We start from the raw sequence: 18,948 nt of genomic DNA, 5'->3' as shown, positions 1-18,948 counted from the left end.
CTTTCATTAGACTTGCAGGCCTGGTCCTACCAGCCACACTCGTTAACAGCAGGTCCCCAACTAGTAGGTCAGTGCTCTTGAACTATAACTGGGCTTAGCTTAGCGGCTTGCTAAACTAAGCTCCAAGGGTCTGTTACTTTTAAAGGCTGGGGTAATGTGTAAGAGCTATTTGTACTAATGTAGATTAATACTCAGATTTCTACCTTTCCTTTTTCACAAAGGGCAAAAAAGGGAATGTCCACAATTGAGACTTTTTAATTGCATGTTTTATTAAATGAATTTAGCAGGAGCAAAGGAAAGCAGAATCAAATAATGATAAAAAGAGAATCAAATCACTTATGTTTATTCAATTAACCTACTCTGATCTAATGCTCGCTTTGTTCTGATCTTTGTGAGGAGAAAGGTTGGAGAGAGAACACCAAGCCTGAGGATGTGCTTATCTAGTGCTCCATGCTTAGTGGAAATCCTCTTGATTTTATAATCTAACAACACAAAAGTAAGCATAGAAAAACCGGAGCAATACAAAACCAATTTAAAAGTTGGGGCAGTGGTACATCCCTCTCATATCTCTGTTGGGTTATCCAACTGTGAATTTCTGAGATCCAATCTTCTGTACTGCTCATCCCACAGAAGACAAAGAGAAGAACAACTTATCTCTTCTGCACAACACTTTTATACCCGGTCATCCTTTCTCCTCCCTTTCTTACTGTATGTTGCATCTTATGAGATGACATCTGGTCTCACCCACGGTGACATCCAATCACCATTGTTAACATTTAATCACCCAACGTCCAGCCACACCTTATCATCCTCTCTCTAACGTTAACACATACTTGATTTAACACAGTTAAAGTTTGAAATCTTTAACTTTAAAATCAATTTATTACATTTTCTTATTTTCTGTGTTATTCTTAACATAGAAAGCTGCACTACATATGAACACTCAGTCACATATGAATATGCTTCATGTTACATTAATTATGCAATCTTACTTAATTTATCGTTAGCTCATTCTCACATGAACATTCATTTAAACATAACTGCTTTTAATTCACATATATAGGAAAACATTTTCTCTTCAAACGCTGTTTGTCAATCACAAAATAATGCAATTTCTTTTAATAAGACATGCCGTTCATAGCCAGACGTTCTTTTGCTGCTCAGTGCTTCTCACTTACTCACTCCTCCCATCCTTCTTGTCCACACACACACAGTTACAACACTTAATACCCTTTCTCTTTTTCAGAATTATGTATAATGATGGGCTGGCAACACAGACACACACAGAGACTAATCTGTCTGTTGAAACCGGATCATATCTATGCATACAAAATCCACAAATTAGAAACGTTTTCATTACTCAACTCATTAATGGTAAATGGACTGGTTCTTATATAACGCTTTTCTACACGCTTCATACAACTAATTCATTCACCCAATCACACAAGCACTTCTTCTAAGCTCTTAAGTGCTCTATCTAACATTCATATGCATTCACACTCCGATGGATGCATCAGAAAACAACAAGGGGTTAGTATCTTGCCCAAGGATATTTGGCATGCAAACTGGAACCTGGGATCGAACCACCAACCTTCTGGTTAGTGGCTGACCTGCTCTGCCACCTGAGTTACAGCCACCCCGGATTTATCAGACTTATATTTTAATTCATGTCTTTGATTAAGAATAAAGATGATTTATTTAAGATAACAAAACCACATGTAGATAGACTATTCTTATGCACTCCGTATAATTTTTAATATAAATGTCAAGTCCTGAATGTTGTCCTTTTACGCTGTCTCAGATGTAATGAGAGGTAAGCCAGGGGACTGCCTCTCTCGACAGAACACATCTTCCACTATTGTTTCTTACACATCATAACAATACATAAAAAATGTTGAGAACAATGAAGATCATTTGATCATTTGGTTATTTCAGATGGTTTCTGAAAGTTAAAGGGCCTGTTGATTAGACAAAAAAATCCATAGTAGAAAATGACAATAACAGTCAATACTGAATTATTAAATCTGTGGAAAGCTGGAATATAAATCAAAAAAGTTTCCTTAAGCTTCTACACTATCATCAGGCTTTACTTCAATGCATATTATGTAGGCTAATGGAAAACTAAAATTACTTTATGCTTGTATAAATATCAAAAACCTGTTAACTTAAACATTTTAAAGGTCAGCACCCAGCTGGCAAATCTCATCCAGCAGAAAGTCGATGTCCTCTTGTTGAGTGGCAGGATTGGAAAACACACACCTGAAGAAATTGACTTTGGTTCCCAACGGCTGATAGCCAATCAGAACAGAGCCCTTTTCCATCATCCTGCCTTTGATCCGAGGAGCAACCTGCAGAGAAATATATTAAAGATCATCATTGGTAGTATGAACACATGAAGAAACTGAGACAGAAGAGGTCCCAGATGCAGACTAAAAAGACAAATCGTTATCAAAATAACACAGGAAGTAACATGACACAAATATCTAACACAAAGACGACAACCGCCTAATCATAACAGTCACTAATAATAATAGCCTTACTTTTAAAAGGTACCAAAGCTAACTCAGAAACCTAAGGATAAAAATAAGAAAATAATCAAAGAAATAAACCAAGAAATATCTACTACAACAATAACACAAAGCTTAACCAGAACTTAACCACTGTAATGATGTGCACTGACCTGATGGAGTCTTCTATCTCTGTCAGGTCCAGGTGGCAAGCTTCTCAGACTGGGAGGGATGTACCAGAAACACACATTACTGTGCTCTGGCTGTTTGAAGGAGGAAAAGGGACAGACCATGTTTGTTCATTTCAAAAGATGAGAAACCAAAGAGCTAAATAAAGTAAAGAGAAAAAGAGAAGAAAAAAAACAAATAATATCTAACTAGTTAGATACTAGTTAAACTAGTTAAAGGTAAAACAAACAAACCAAAACATGTATGTCCTACAACAGTTCCTGGTTACATGTAAGTTAGACCTGGTTCAGGTTCAGATGGGTTGTCACTTTGCTTATTACTGCCACATTACAGAGCACTGTGGAATTCTGTCCATGTCACACATTTGTCTCTGAACAATCTGTGCTGCTGCATGCTAGGTGTGCTTAATTTTTATGTTTTGTTGTTATCACCGTTCAGCTAACCAGCCAACAATTTGTCACTGCTGAAATATTTCTTGCACAATTTTCTTTAAATTCTTTTTAATTTTAGTTTGATACATTTCTTTATTTACCGTACAAAATTAAAGCACACTGCACTAGTTTTCATAAGGTAATTAGCAAAAGCAATATTAAAGAGCTGTTTCTGGTTGGTCAATTATCCATCCACCCATCCGGTGGTAATGTTTGCAGTTACATGTTTACGGCACACTGAGCAGCAGTTTGTTGACAGGTTTAAATGTCTGTATTTTGTTATAATTGCTAGAATCCCAATGCACACACTCACACTTGCTGTTATGAGTCTTTTTTGTTTGTTTTTTCTTTTTAACACATCTTGAACATTAAGCAATACAGTGGTCCCCCGTTTATCGCGGGAGTTACGTTCTAAAAATAACCCGCGATAGGTGAAATCAACTTTATTTTATGTTTTTTCTTTTTTTTTTCTTTTTTTTTACAATTATTATAGATGTTTTAAGGCTGTAAAAGTCCTCACTACAAACTTTATAAACTTTTCTCAGACAAGCATGAACGTTTTCACACTTTTGTTTTCATGTTTAAACACTCTCACAGTCCAAACCTTCGTAGAAAAATAAGTCCAGTATTATAGAGTGAAGCCAAAGGCACCCGCGGCTGCCTTTGACGGTGCAAAACGTTTCATCGACATTGTTGTGTTTGTTGTGGAGAAAACCTACAAATTTACAGCACTTCAGTCACACTGCTAGCGATCGAAGATTTATGTAAATTTGACAAGCTGAACGCATTCTGTACTGTACAAGATACACGGCACAAGATTGATTGACAATCTATAGCCAATCAGGACGCAGAACATGATGCGCTGTAAAAAACAAACAAACAAACAAACAAACAAAAACTAGAAAAAGCTGCATTTCCTGCGAAAATGCAGTGTGAATGCCGTGTAGTGGAATCTGAAAAAAGCCGAAGGAGAACTATCTGCTCAAAACACTGTGTAGAAGCTGAACTCTGCTGAAAACTCCTTTATTTGAAAGACTACACTGAAGAGTGTCAAGAAAGCAGGGAAGATGTGCAGCCAGAGCCAGAGGTAGGATTTCAACCTGCGCTATATGGTCTTAAGGCGGCTGCTCATCTCACTGAGCCAAATTGGTTCTCAGGTGACTAAAAAGAGATGAAACTGAAAATTGTCCTGAAAAAGAGGTGAAGATGCTAAAAATTCTATTGAAAAGGGCAGAAGAGGTTGAGATTTGTGCTGATAACAGGTGAAAAAACTGAAAATTCCACTGAAAAGAGGTGAAATTTTTGAACTTTCTGATGAAAATAGATGAAGAAACAGAAAATTGTGCAGAAAAGAGGTAAAGAAACTGAAAATTCTGCTGAAAAGAGCAGAAAAGGCTGGGTTTTGTGCTGAAAACAGGTGAAAAAGCTGAACATTCTGCTGAAAATAGATGAAGAAACTGAAAATTCCGCTGAAAACAGACCAACAAGGTAAAAAATTCTGCTGAAAAGACGTGAATCAGCAGAATTTCTGCTGAAAAGAGGTAAAGAAGCTGAAGTTTGTGCTAAAAACAGCTGAAGAAGCTAGAATTTGTGCTGAAAAGTAGTGAAAAAGTGAAAATTCTGCTAAAAAGAAGTGATAAAGCTGAAATTTGAGTGGAGAAGAGTGTAAACGGTTGAACTGTTAACTGAAATTTTTTTTGTCATAAGCGGGAATCGAACCCGGGCCTCCTGCTCCAAGAACGGCTGCTCATCTCACTGAGCTAAAACATGGCTCAGCCTGGCAAGCAAAACTGGTGATCACACTGATAATGTGGTCCTATTCAGCAAAACAACTGATAAAACAGAATTATGTGCTGAAATGAGATTTAGAAGCTGAAGTGCTCGCTGAAGATGGCTGTATGTGAAAGGGTACACTATGCAGTGTCAATAAAGCAGAGTATATGCAAGTACTGAAGATGTGCAGCAAATGTCACATGTTCGATTCGAACCTGTGCCACTAGATCTTACAGCGGTTGCTCTTCCCATTGAGCCAAACCAGCTCTGGTCTCAAACAAAGATATGATGAGAGAAAAAAATGTTCACTGTAAAGAAGAAGCTAAATGGTGCTGAAAAGAGGTAAAAAAAATGCTGAACGTTCAGAAAAAAAAAGATAAGAAACCTGAAAATTGTGCTGAAAAGAGGTGAAAAAGCTGAAATTCTTCTGAAAGAGCAGAAGAGGCTGAAAGTTTTCAGCTACTCATTGAGCCAAACTGGTTCTCACGTAGGGCTGTGTGATATGACCAAAATCTCATATCCCGATATAAGAATTCTATCGTCCGATAACGATATAAATCACATAAATGTAACATTTTCTGTAGATTCTGTGAATCTCGGGAAGCTCGTCTTGCGGGAAGTGTTTCCAGCTGTGTGTCATGTAGCTGGATTAACCGATGCATGAAACGATACATTTTTAGACATAAGTTGTAACAGCCGCCGTTTTCTTTGTGAGTATTTATTACACGGCGTGCTGCGGGGAAAAGCCTGTTCTAACGTTTGAGTCTAAGGTTTATTTTTTAGCACCTGGCGGCTCTTTTTTACTTCTCATCCGTAAATACTCTGCTCTTTCACGTGATTCCGTTTATTTTGAAAAGTCTCAACAGGATCTTGAGCTTTATTGTGAAAGGTTTATGTGGAACATAAACAAGCGGACACGCGATGCTGTTACCGTCGTTGTTGCTAACCACAACACATAAAAACAGGCGCTTGTCCGTCCGTAGTGTGGTTATATAAAATATAAGAGAAAGAGAGAACTTTAAGAAATTAATATAGCCACTACAGTGACCATCAAAACGATGAAAAAATATTGCCGTAAACAGTTTATTTTGCGACACCACGAAACAAACGATTCTGCTGAAAAGAAGCTAAAATTTGTGTTAAAAAGGCTGAAGAAGATGGATTGTGCTGAAAAGTAGTGAAAAACTGAAAATTCTGCAAAAAAAGGTGATAAAGCTGAAATTTGCATGCAAAAGAGTTTAAACAGTTGAAGTGTAAAGCAGAGTGCATTCAAGCAGAGCAGAAGTGTGCTAACAGCCACAAGTAGGATTCAAACCTGCACCAACAGATCTCACAGCAGCTGCTCATCTCACTGAGCCAAAGCAGTTCTTGTCCCAACAAAAGATATGACGAGAGAAAAAATATGCAGGGGGCCCAAGAAGCTGAATTGTTGTGAAAAGAGGTGAAGAAGCAGAACTGTATGCTAGAAACAAGTTAAAGAGCTAAAATTGTGCTTAAAAGAGGTGAAAAAGATAAAATTCTTCTGAAAGAGCAGAAGAGGCTGAAATTTTTCAGCTACTCATTGAGCCAAACTGGTTCTCACGTAACTGAAAAAAGGTGAAAAAGCTGAAAATTCTGATAAAAACAGCAGAAGAGGCTGAGATTTGTGCTCAATTTCAGTCCACCAATCAGAGGTGCTGCTTCTGTCTGCTTCATCAGGCTGTGTACTTGTAATTACAGGACTGTGATAGTGTATTAATTTATAGTGAAAAAAAATGTTAAACAAGGTGGAATTGAACCCATGACCTTTGGGCTGCAGACCCGTGTCATTACCAATTGCGCCACCTGGAATGGGAGTGGGGGCCTAGAAAACAGAGTCATGAGCAGTCAGAATTAGATCGCGGTGAGAGGTGAAAAACGCAGTTTTTTGGTGTTACAAAACGTCGTGTAACTCAAAAAGTAGGTGGTATAGAAGCATAATTGTACGCGGATCTCTGAGTTTTCTCGCGTCCCTCCTTTTATCCGTGGGGTGAGGAACCGCGACACAAGAACCACAACACAAGGAGGTGTGGCATCGTCCTCAGAGCAGGGACCGGCTGGCCGTGACCCTCCGCCTTCTCTGGCCGCCCAGCGAGGTTGTCCTCCATCAGTGTAATGGCTGCCTCCAAGCTTGCTGGCTGGTGGCATCAAACCCACCATGCTGTCCCCTTGGAGAGCCCCGCCACAAACTTTTCCAGGACCATCTGGTACCTGTTGTGTGGGATCTCTGATCTCTGAGTGATGTGAAATTAATCTTTCACCTGTAGACATGGAGTGGTTTGGCAACCATGATACTGTGCAAACACAACATTAGGATTATTTTAAATTTGATGTTGAATTCGCGATCATTCCAGCATTTTTGGTATGATGTGTTCTGGACAGGAAAAGTATTTTGCTAAAGTAACAGTAGATACTGTTATAAAGTGGAGGTTTAGTCCAACCTTCTTTGTCACCTCTAATATAATATCTGAACTCAACTTACATAGAAGAAACATTCATCATTTTAAATGGCCATGTACCACGTACACCCAGTCTCCAACATAAGGTCATGTTGCAGTGCAAACTGAACAGAAAATTGGTTTGGCATATAGTACTATCAAAGAATCAATATTTCTGGAAAAATATCTGTGAAGAGCACACTCACTTTGTTTTTGAAGACTAGTTCAAATTCTGTCCTTTTCTGCAGCTGATCATAGAGATACTCAGCATTCTCCAGACATTTGTTGACTTGAGATCCAAAGCCGTCTGAGCCCTCACATATTAAATAGTGGACATAGTGAGAGAGACAAATAGTTATTGTTAAAAGGGCATAAAGACATCTCATAACCTGGTTTTGTTTAGGGAGGGAATTGAAACCATTTGCAAAAAACAAATTACTACAAAAAATAATTCACGATATTCTATTGTATTTCAACAATTTTACTCTTGTTTACTAAATGTTTGATATGCTTATACTTAAAGGTTATGTTAGAGAGGTTATGTTACTGACACTATCGCACACACACCCACACCAACATTGCGGTTTTAGTTGTACTTTAAAATATACCTTTGCCTTCCACATCAGCCAGAGTTTAAACACATCAACGTGTCGGCCACACTGGATGCTTTTATCTCCAGTGTCATAGCTCACATCGTATGGTTTGTCCGTCTGAAAAAGGTACTGGGCCCCCAACTTATTACACTCCTGTAAGAGACCCTGAAGATGAAAGAGGCAGAAATCATTCATACAAACTAAAGCGGAAACTACACAGATGGGCCACTACATCCTGACTACCTGCCTGCCTACCAGAAGCTTGCTAAGGTCTCAGCTCTGAGCTATGTTTCCTATAAATTGCATTTGCATACAGTTAGACTGCATTCATCACATTTTTTGTTTGAATAGGCAACTGGCATTAGCCTGCACTAGGCCTTTGTCTGGTTTACAGGGCGATCGTGGCTCAAGAGTTGGAAGTTCGCCTTGTAAATGGAAGATTGCCGGTTCGAGCCCCGGCTTGGACAGTCTCGGTCGTTGTGTCTTTGGGCAAGACACTTCACCTGTTGCTTACTGGTGGTGGTCAGAGGGCCCGGTGGCGCCAGTGTCCTGCAGCCTCTCCTCTGTCAGTGCGCCCCAGGGTGGCTGTAGCTGCCATCACCAGTGTGTGGATGACTGGATGTGTAAAGTGCTTTGGGGTCCTTAGGGACTAGTAAAGCGCTACACAAATACAGGCCATTTACCATTTTTAGCACTAGTGGCAGCTTTGTCTTGGAAACTAGTCATTTGTCCAGGAGGCTAGTAACACTAATTATCACTGGCTACCTGTTTTTCAGAGGTGTTATTGCTTGCTTGAATTTACTTATTCATTTCTTTAGATGGCCATGAAATCAAAATATATTGGTACATTTCCTGGCCTTTGCTCAGTGATTTAGAATCTTGACTACCAATTTGAGGTGTGATATATTGTTATTACTGTTAAATATTTAAGGTTATTGTATTTGTGTAAATAAAAAAAGTACAGTTTGTGATAGCTTTTGTTTGCATTTTCTATTTAGAGTTTAGGGTATGGGTATGTTTGTAAACACAGTTTAATTATTAAATAAACTGTAATTTGGGGAGCTGACCATTATTAGCTACCTGTTGCTACTTCAATCATGAAACTGATCTGCTTTTCTCTCTTGCTTGTTTGTTGCCCACTTTGCACCAGAAAGAGGAAACCAGCGGAGGTCGCGCTAAACAACAGCCAAGAGCCAATGTGGGCAGGTAAGTGACGGAAGTGACGGAAGTGACGGGCAAGGTAAGCGACTCATGTTGTAACTGACGTCAGACGCCGGAGATTTTGGCGGAAAATTAAAGCGAATGGTAGTTTAGAATTGAACAAATTCCTTTAAGTTTCAGTTTTACCAAATACACTTATCAATTGTCTTATAACTAACAACATTTGTCTAAATCATCTCCAACACCCTGGAGTTTAGAGGCTCTCCAAGATTACATTGATCAGTGCTTCCAGGATCTCGTAATGAAGAAGGCGCAGAGTGCATCTTCCCTGGCCAAATCTGAGATGCCGTCGTCGAAAAGATGTCACCCGGCAGATTCCCCCGGCACAACATCCCCAACCGGCAAAGATATTGCCGACATACTGGAGTCAATCGACCAACGATTGTCCAGTTTCGATGCGAGGCTGTCCTTGGTGGAGATTCTTCACCGAGAATTTAAATGCTTGCGAGAATCCCTGGAGTTCAGCCAGCAGCAGGTGGAAACGCTCGCTGCTGAAAATGCAACGCTAAGGGAGTCGGTGAAATGTCTCACAGACAATGTTACTCAGCCGAATAGAGAAAATAAAAAAATAAAAGAAACAGTTATTGATCTACAAGCTCGTAGCATGCGTGATAATCTGGTATTTTCTGGTATTCCAGAAGCTGCTGGAGAAGACTCGGAGACTACAGTAAAAAGCTTAATCAAAACCCACCTGAAGCTGCCAGAGGACACCGTAAAGAATATTGTATTTGATGGAGTGCATTGCATCGGCCCCATGCGGTCAGCGGCCGGGAGACCACGTCCTATTGTGGCCAAATTCAGCCACTTCAAACAAAAGGAACAGGTGAAAAGTCGCGGCAGGGAATTAAAAAGAATGGACTTCAGCGTAAACGACCAGTTCCCCAAAGAGATCCTGTGTATTAACTTCACACCAGATAAGAATCCGCTACACTCTTCTCCTATCCACTCACACAAACTTGCATTAACATCTGTTTAACTTACCAATATCAAATTGCATCTTAAGTGTGATATCATTGCAGAATTTTTTTCTTCTCGTTTTTTCCCCCTCTTGTTTTTATGCTGCTCACCCTTGTCCTTGGTTTCTTTCTTAATTTCTTTCACTGTTTGGATCACCTGCTTCCACACTTCCACACACATCCACAAACAACATCCTTTATTTTGACACATACGCACAGCACGATCATGCACAATCATGCGCTCAACAGCAGCACATTTACATCAGTCAGACAGCGCACACAGTCGTATAGGATACACACACTTAAGCCAAGCCTACTCATATTAGTAAATATGCACACACATAGTCAGACTCAGGGAGCATCTCGCCACACATTCTTTCTCTCTCTTCTTCTCTTTATTTACGAACAAGTGATGTATTCTCTCCACCTGTCTAAGCGACACACCCCTAGTTATACACAGACATCTATGGGCGCGCTAAGGTATGTTACATGGAATCTAAATGGAGCTGGCTCCAGAGAAAAGAGGTTAAAAATATTTAAAAAACTACAGGCAGATGTTGTCCTTTTACAAGAGACCCACAGACCTCTTAGAGGTTTAAAAGAACTTAAAACACTTGAGTTTCCTAACGTGTTCTCAGCTTGTTATAATTCTAGACAAAGGGGAGCAGCAATTTTAATACATAAAAATATTAATTTCACAGTACTCGATACAGTTATAGATCCAGAGGGCAGATTCTTAATCATTAAACTATCTATACGTGATAAAAAGCTATGTATTGCAAGTGTATATGGTCCAAATGTTGATGATCCCTCATTCTTTCACGGTTTTTTCAGAGCACTCTCTGAACACTTAGATGCCACACTGGTTCTTGGAGGCGACCTCAGCCTTGGACTAAATGAAGAAATGGATAGGCTCAACACAACAGGAACTCAGCGTAATTGGCAGTCCACAAATATAATCAAAGGAGTATATGAGTGACTTTGGCCTTTGCGATACATGGTGCTCCCTTCACCCCAACAGTAAGGAATACAGGGAGTGCAGAATTATTAGGCAAGTTGTATTTTTGAGGAATAATTTTATTATTGAACAACAACCATGTTCTCAATGAACCCAAAAAACTCATTAATATCAAAGCTGAATGTTTTTGGAAGTAGTTTTTAGTCTGTTTTTAGTTTTAGCTATTTTAGGGGGATATCTGTGTGTGCAGGTGACTATTACTGTGCATAATTATTAGGCAACTAAACAAAAAACAAATATATACCCATTTCAATTATTTATTTTTACCAGTGAAACCAATATAACATCTCCACATTCACAAATATACATTTCTGACATTCAAAAACAAAACAAAAACAAATCAGCGACCAATATAGCCACCTTTCTTTGCAAGGACACTCAAAAGCCTGCCATCCATGGATCCTGTCAGTGTTTTGATCTGTTCACCATCAACATTGCGTGCAGCAGCAACCACAGCCTCCCAGACACTGTTCAGAGAGGTGTACTGTTTTCCCTCCTTGTAAATCTCACATTTGATGATGGACCACAGGTTCTCAATGGGGTTCAGATCAGGTGAACAAGGAGGCCATGTCATTAGTTTTTCTTCTTTTATACCCTTTCTTGCAGCCACGCTGTGGAGTACTTGGACGCGTGTGATGGAGCATTGTCCTGCATGAAAATCATGTTTTTCTTGAAGGATGCAGACTTCTTCCTGTACCACTGCTTGAAGAAGGTGTCTTCCAGAAACTGGCAGTAGGACTGGGAGTTGAGCTTGACTCCATCCTCAACCCGAAAAGGCCCCACAAGCTCATCTTTGATGATACCAGCCCAAACCAGTACTCCACCTCCACCTTGCTGGCGTCTGAGTGGGACTGGAGCTCTCTGCCCTTTACCAATCCAGCCACGGGCCCATCCATCTGGCCCATCAAGACTCACTCTCATTTCATCAGTCCATAAAACCTTAGAAAAACCAGTCTTGAGATATTTCTTGGCCCAGTCTTGACGTTTCAGCTTGTGTGTCTTGTTCAGTGGTGGTCGTCTTTCAGCCTTTCTTACCTTGGCCATGTCTCTGAGTATTGCACACCTTGTGCTTTTGGGCACTCCAGTGATGTTGCAGCTCTGAAATATGGCCAAACTGGTGGCAAGTGGCATCTTGGCAGCTGCACGCTTGACTTTTCTCAGTTCATGGGCAGTTATTTGGCGCCTTGGTTTTTCCACACGCTTCTTGCGACCCTGTTGACTATTTTGAATGAAACGCTTGATTGTTCGATGATCACGCTTCAGAAGCTTTGCAATTTTGAGACTGCTGCATCCCTCTGCAAGATATCTCACTATTTTTGACTTTTCTGAGCCTGTCAAGTCCTTCTTTTGACCCATTTTGCCAAAGGAAGAGGATGATGTGGACAAAATACTCATTTGCCTAATAATTCTGCACTCTCTGTACAAATGTACTATTTATAAGGTTAGGAAAAACTGCAGTTAGCTGTGCATTAAGTGCTCTCTTGGATAAAAAAAAAAAAATTCTCCCACTGAAAATGCAACTTCCAGATGAACAGAATCAACTTTTTAGTAATTTCCTGTATGATTGAGCATGGATGAAGAGATTGCAAGTTGATTGCACACAGTCACAATGATTTTGGTCTTGCCCAAACATCCTCAACCATTGTTTTCCTTAGTGTACTGCCCAAGTTTTTGGGCCCACACCCTCGTGAAGTCTGACAGTTTGTTTAGAAACATGCATAAAAAGCCTGCTGGAAGTCATTTTGTGGGACTCTGGCAGTGTATTTCTGTTCCTCCTTATACACAAAGGAAGAGATATTGGTCCTGAAGCTGAGTTTATGCTCTAGTGTAGCTCTGTTTTACTGTGAACCTGAGCTGCACCTGTTATCAAATGTACCTACATCTACTGAAACAATTTTTCAGTCTACAAGTGGCCAGATTTTTGACCTGCCTGGAGGACCAGGGAATTCGCCATGTTATTCAAAGTTTAGGAATATACTCGGCATTCTAGGTGGGCAGGGTTAGAAATCTAATAGGCCCCTGTAGGCTCAAAGATATTAACAGCAGAGCGGTTCTTTGTTCTTGAGTCACAATCCAATATATTATAGCCCATGTCATGTGCACTTGTTATAAGACAATTAACAAGACAAGTATAGTGTTGCAGCAAAAACTCAAAGTTTTGAACCTCCTCAAATTTTAAGGTTAGGGAAAAATCGTCAAAAGCTCAAAAACGGAAAGTGGACACCTAATTTTACATAACCATGCACATAAATCATGTGTGTGTACTTAATCTGATGCATAATTTATTTTGAAACAGTTTTCAAATAGTTTCAAAAATTATTTACAATATGCTACTTACTACAGTAGTTAACAAAAAACTAAAAATTGTATAAAACACCACAAACATACCTATTTCTTAATGTTCTAACAACATTTTATAGCAATTAATCAAACTGTCTCAGAAAAACTGAAGCCCACACATCTGCTTCATTAAAGTGGTAAACAGAGGAAAATACAGACTGACAATAGCAGTCTTGACTCCAGATTAAAGCAAATCTCTTACTCTTTTCTTGACCAGTATGGCAGAGCACTGCAGAGGGACACCCATCATCTTGTGTGGATTCCATGTCACTGAACATGCTCTGAAAATGAAACAAAAAACAAACACAAAAGAAAACAAAAATATGCGGCACATAGTTGTGGTAGATATAAAACTCACAAGGGTAGTAATTTTTAGTATTATACTGCAATGTGTATGGTTCATATCATATTCATATTTTTATTTTTCCTCTCCGTCATGTCTGTTCCCATGTACTATGCAGCAGGTGGAGGTGTGCATTCTTGATCAGGACTTAGTGGCCCAACCAACCTGAGCTGTATTCCAAGCAGGTTAAACTAACAACTGGTTTTCTGTTCCAGAAAAATGGTTAACTTAACCAGTAAATGAGGTAACGTAAAGCAGTTTCAGTGAATCTACCCAGGTACCAGTAACTCAGGACCAGAACTACCCGAACGTATCAGACTCCATAATGGATCAGCAAACTGGGTCTGTGTCTGGGTCCACTTGCACAACAGGACAGATCTAAAATCGATTCTGGATGAGGCTAAGCTGACTCTAATTCAACTCTGTCATTTCATTCCATCATCCAATCCAGATCTGTTCTGGATCCATTTAGAATGGCTTATTTGTCCCATACCCATGGTATGTGAGCTCCACTGATGATGGCTTTCTTTGTGTATTCGCACATGTGCTCTGCATGGACAAACTCAGTGAACTAATTCAATGAGTTGACTGAGTTCTGATCAGGTCTTCTGGAACAGAAATCTCAGAGTTGCCGATCTATGAGTTAATCAACTTAGAGTTTGTGTTTGTGTTGTGAATGTCTCTTGGAATAGGCCTCTACTCAAGGTTGTTGTTACTGTAATTTGATGTTGTTTTTGTTTGTTTGTTGTTTTTTCTTCTGAGATCTTTTCCCCACAGCTGCAACTGCCCAAAAATAATTGACTAGTTCTCTTCAATTACAAACTGTGTGTAAACCATCTTGGCGCCAAAACCATCTTGGTACTTGTGAGACTTAACCAGAGGTGTGCGCATCAGAGCAGATGCCACTGGATAAAACAGAAAAATATATAGGAATTTTTCTTGGCCTGGTCTTTTTATAGCATATAGCTCCCTTGAAAATATGCTACTGTAGATCAAAAACTGAAGAAAACAATGAATCAACATATGGACATTACCTGTGCAAAGATCAATGCTGCTGCGGTGAAGCAATCTGGTATTCAATAGCAAAAATTAGGCTTTCTTGTCAGAGGTCATTTTTTGGGGGAAAAAGAAAACAAGTGGCCAAAAATACTATACACAACGGTAGACTGGTGTGTAATAAGCAAACAAAAAAGGCAGAATAGTGGGTCGACCTTACAATAGAGAGAGAAAATAAAGATTTTTTGTAAACTGGTATCGAAGTACACTTCCTGCACAGAGATTCTGACGTTTCTATGGATACCACACATGTCTATATTTAAATAACAGATTTGGTGGTACAGCCAATTAAACCAGATGTTCTCCCTTTCACCCCTGGCCCCGGGAGGCATTGGAAAAGATGTGTTTGCTTGTGGATACATGTGAAAAACATATGAAGAAGATCTTGCAATAGGATGTAAATTGTCACAAGCTTGTTGAATCTGCTAATATCTTTTTTTTTATTTTGAAGTTTGACATTAGATACACAACATTACCTTTACCAGTAAATTTCTTTTCTCAGTTTGTGCAATGCACACACACTGAGTTTACCTTCAATTAAATTTTGGGAGGGCCTCAAAGAGAGGCTCAGTGATAAACACAGATGGCTTTTCCATCTGGCAGGACATTTAATAAAGGAGGGGTTTCATTGTGTGTTAGATAATAAAAAAAATGATGCACTTCAAACGTTCTGTACTAACACGATGCAATATAACATAAATGCTTCCTGTGGTCAAGCTGGATGGTGGGTATGTTATTTTCTTTTCAGTTCAACTAATCATTATGTTCAGTGTCATTTGAAACCTTGCTTTGCTTTATTGTTGAGCTGGCTCTCAAATTGCTTGTTGGCTCTTAATAGTGCTGTTCCAGTGGAAATATGCTGTGTGAACTGACTGGGAATATTTGGATAGTTACCGTTCAATGCCCTCCAATTTCATTCTGTGTCTGTCTGACATCAGCAGGCCTCCACCCCAAGCTGCCTGGAGGGACAGAATCAAAGAACACAGGCACTTTAGATAGACCATCTATGTTTCTACAAATGTGTTTCTAGAATTTATTACACACCCCTTAAAAATTGACTATTTAGATTTGGGAGCAGGAAGAGTAAATTACAGGACTGTGGACTACCAAATATTAGGTCCTTGTTAGTAAATGATCAACATATTGATTCAGTCTTCCTTACAAAATTGGTTATGGCAAGATGAATATGAGTCAAATGTGACTCTAAGTCGCATTTGGATGCTTTATCAGATAAATGTTGTTGTGAATTGGGGCTATGTAAATAAAATTTAATTAAACTGTCTCAAAAAGTACTTTAAATGTTATAAGTAGCAGTAATTTGAAAACTTGCACAACATCAAATTTATTTGCATGATGCTAGTGGTGTGCACACAACACTCGGCAATCTGTACTTCCTGATTTTAGATTTCAGATTCTCTTTTCTCAAACACACAAAACGGAAAATAAAACTGGTGCATGAAAGACTCAACTCAAATGTAATAATATGCAATTATGCACAAAGAGAGACTGGTTTGAGTGTATATTGTATTACTCCTGAAGTAGGTGCATAAATTATTTACATAGTCCAAACATGATACTGAAAACAAAAAGCAAGTATGCGCACTGTAATCCATTTGATTTTAGGAAAACATTTTGGTGTAGGTCAAAGGTTACACTGTAAATAATGTCCTCTGTGTGAAAGCAGGGAGAGGTGTAGAGAGCACTTACATCAACGTGCATCCAGAGTGTGTGTGTGTCGCAGATGTCTGCAATGGCATTAAGGGGATCAAAGGCTCCATACACAGTAGTTCCTGCTGTGGCGTTCACATAGAAAGGAACCAAACCCTAGAGAGAGGCAGGGATTTGTACTGACAAGGATTGTTTTTACTGATGTATTTTTTAAAAAACCTTTCATTCATACCTTTTCTTTAGCTGTGGCAATGGAAGTCTCAAGTGCTGCAGGAATAATTTTCCCTCTTAAACAAAAAGTGTATACATGTTCAGTAAATAGAAATGTGCTATTCCCTTTCATTAATCTATAACACATGAAAATCAAATCTATTTATGCCAAATATATGCAATATATTGTAATATAGTGGATCAGAATCAGAGGAAATTATGTAATATAATGTATGACACACATCACTATAAAAATATTTTTATTGTCTTTTGTTTTTTAATATCTATGAAACATAATATCAAATATCTTCTCCTATTGGAACAATTTTAGCAAAACATATAAATGAATACAGACAAACTGGGACAGGTGAGCAAACATGTTTGATTAGGCCGGGTTAATGTCAGGTGTGGTTAGCATGCACCTTACTCACCTTTCATCACATTTCACCACAACCACATTCTCAGTGCCTATGCCCAGCACAGCTGCAGATTTCTTTATTGAATAATGACTCTGAATAGAAGGAGAGACAGCCTTTCATCTGTATTTGTCTCACTTCAATATCAAGAAAAAGACTTAACCCCTTGATTCAACTGAAAGAAGTGCTCATAGTGGTTCCATTAAGGCATTTGCAGGTGCTCGTTTATATTTATTATTCTGTAATTGTGTTTCACTCGTGCTGCACACAAGCCATTTTAGGATATTGCACTGACAAAAACAGCCAACCATAAACAGCACAGTGCAAAGGTTTTGAGCCAGTGCCACCCTTCTTTTTCATTGGCCTAGTTATGTATTTTCACTTTGCTTCCAAAGAACCAAACTTTCCTGAAATTCTTAAAAGAGCTCATCTTGAGCAGCTCAGCTTTCTGAGAGTTTTTCAAAGTTTTAGTTAGTTCATCACACCACTTGATGCTGGCATATGTACCATTCAAGCCTAAACAGGGCACCTAGTTCAGCAGATGAACCAAGAAGCCACCTTCTTGACAGCCAGTCTGCATGTTTAACATAACAATAATCTCAAATGGTAACAGAATACTCTGGAAACACACAATGGGAAGACTATCAGTGATGAGCAGGCTTCCCAATAACCCTGATCTTATTTTTGAAGCAGTTTGGGATCATCTTGACAGAGAACAGAACAAAAGACGGAGAATATTAAAAGTAGACCTTTGAATGGATTTCTGAAGACTACTTAAAGACATCTGAAGAATGCCTTCCTGTTCAGGCTGTGCTGAAGAATAAAGGTACTCGTAAAAAATAGTGATATTCTTTTTTAGTTTTTAGAATTGTAGAAACTCTGGTTTTTCTTATATCATTTTACATATATATTTCCCTTTATGTTTGCACATGCTTCACTGAACCTATTTACAACTTTCCTAGCAAAATACAAAGAAATAAGGGGGGGGGGGGGGGGTGGTGGCTTGAAACTTGGATTGTAATTGGACTGAAGTACTGTAACTTCTTTTGGAGGTCTTATTAAACGCAAAAATGAACATCAGACATGTTAGACCAGAAACAATGCAAGAAGTCAAAATAATGCCACTTTCATGTGAACCTGCAGGGCTTACGCCCATAGATTGAGAGAGTGTGCGAGTTATGATTACATGTTCTGACGTGAACATGGCCAGCCGAGGCAGAGCTCCCATCCCTCTGGTCTTCACCTCTGGGTAGAAGTGATACCTGGCCAAGAGGATGCTGTACAGATTGGATATCGTGCCTCCTATAGAAAATAGAATGCAAGTAGAAAGTTAGTCCATTGTATACCTTTCTTTAACTACTGATACTCTAAACTCAATTTACTCAATCTAAACTCAAAGTCAAATCAATTTTGTACTGATTTGTAAAGAGTGTAAATCATGGTGTGCATGCATTTTGACAAAATCCATGGCAGTAAAAATTCCCCTTAGTGCATAAAATGACCATAATATATAAAAAAAATAGCTTTATCATTCATAGAGGTCAAAGGTTCAGGTTTTTTCTTTAATTAGTCAGTTATCCATATCTAAAGGTGTTTACTTTTAACTACTTGAAGCAGATTTTTGTCATATCTTTTTTTTACCTGGACAGAAGAGTCCGTCACCCTCATCATCAGCCCACCCCACAATGCTTCGCATTTTTTTCAGCAGAGCCTCCTCAATGAGGAGGAAAACAGGCGAAACTTCATATGTGAACCTGGTAAAGAAATGTAC

At 39.0% G+C, this 18,948-nt stretch overlaps 1 protein-coding gene across 3 annotated transcripts in view; it reads right to left on the bottom strand.

Annotated features, from left to right (window-relative positions):
- Positions 1 to 249: 249 nt before the first annotated feature.
- gad3 (glutamate decarboxylase 3) overlaps positions 250 to 18,948 on the bottom strand; it is a 36,719-nt gene continuing 18,020 nt past the window's right edge. The window contains exons 6-16 of one of the 3 annotated variants that reach the window (XM_026150915.2): positions 18,819 to 18,931; positions 18,364 to 18,479; positions 17,193 to 17,272; positions 16,784 to 16,838; positions 16,591 to 16,707; positions 15,778 to 15,842; positions 13,687 to 13,765; positions 7,965 to 8,114; positions 7,563 to 7,670; positions 2,681 to 2,770; positions 250 to 2,348 (exon numbers count right to left, since the gene is read on the bottom strand). In XM_026150915.2, coding sequence (XP_026006700.1) covers positions 2,175 to 2,348; positions 2,681 to 2,770; positions 7,563 to 7,670; positions 7,965 to 8,114; positions 13,687 to 13,765; positions 15,778 to 15,842; positions 16,591 to 16,707; positions 16,784 to 16,838; positions 17,193 to 17,272; positions 18,364 to 18,479; positions 18,819 to 18,931 — 1,147 coding nt within the window. In that variant the 3' untranslated portion in view covers positions 250 to 2,174. Of the gene's footprint in view, positions 2,835 to 7,562; positions 7,671 to 7,964; positions 8,115 to 13,686; positions 13,766 to 15,777; positions 15,843 to 16,590; positions 16,708 to 16,783; positions 16,839 to 17,192; positions 17,273 to 18,363; positions 18,480 to 18,818; positions 18,932 to 18,948 lie in introns of all 3 variants that reach the window. The other 2 variants (XR_013903151.1, XM_080292579.1) reach the window with 2 other exon arrangements.

The sequence above is a fragment of the Astatotilapia calliptera genome, chromosome 18 (genome assembly GCF_964374335.1).
Source record: "Astatotilapia calliptera chromosome 18, fAstCal68.1, whole genome shotgun sequence".
Taxonomy (NCBI): Eukaryota; Metazoa; Chordata; class Actinopteri; order Cichliformes; family Cichlidae; genus Astatotilapia; species Astatotilapia calliptera.
The sequence above is the reverse complement of the archived record's forward strand: the minus strand, read 5'-3'. Positions and strand labels throughout refer to the sequence as shown.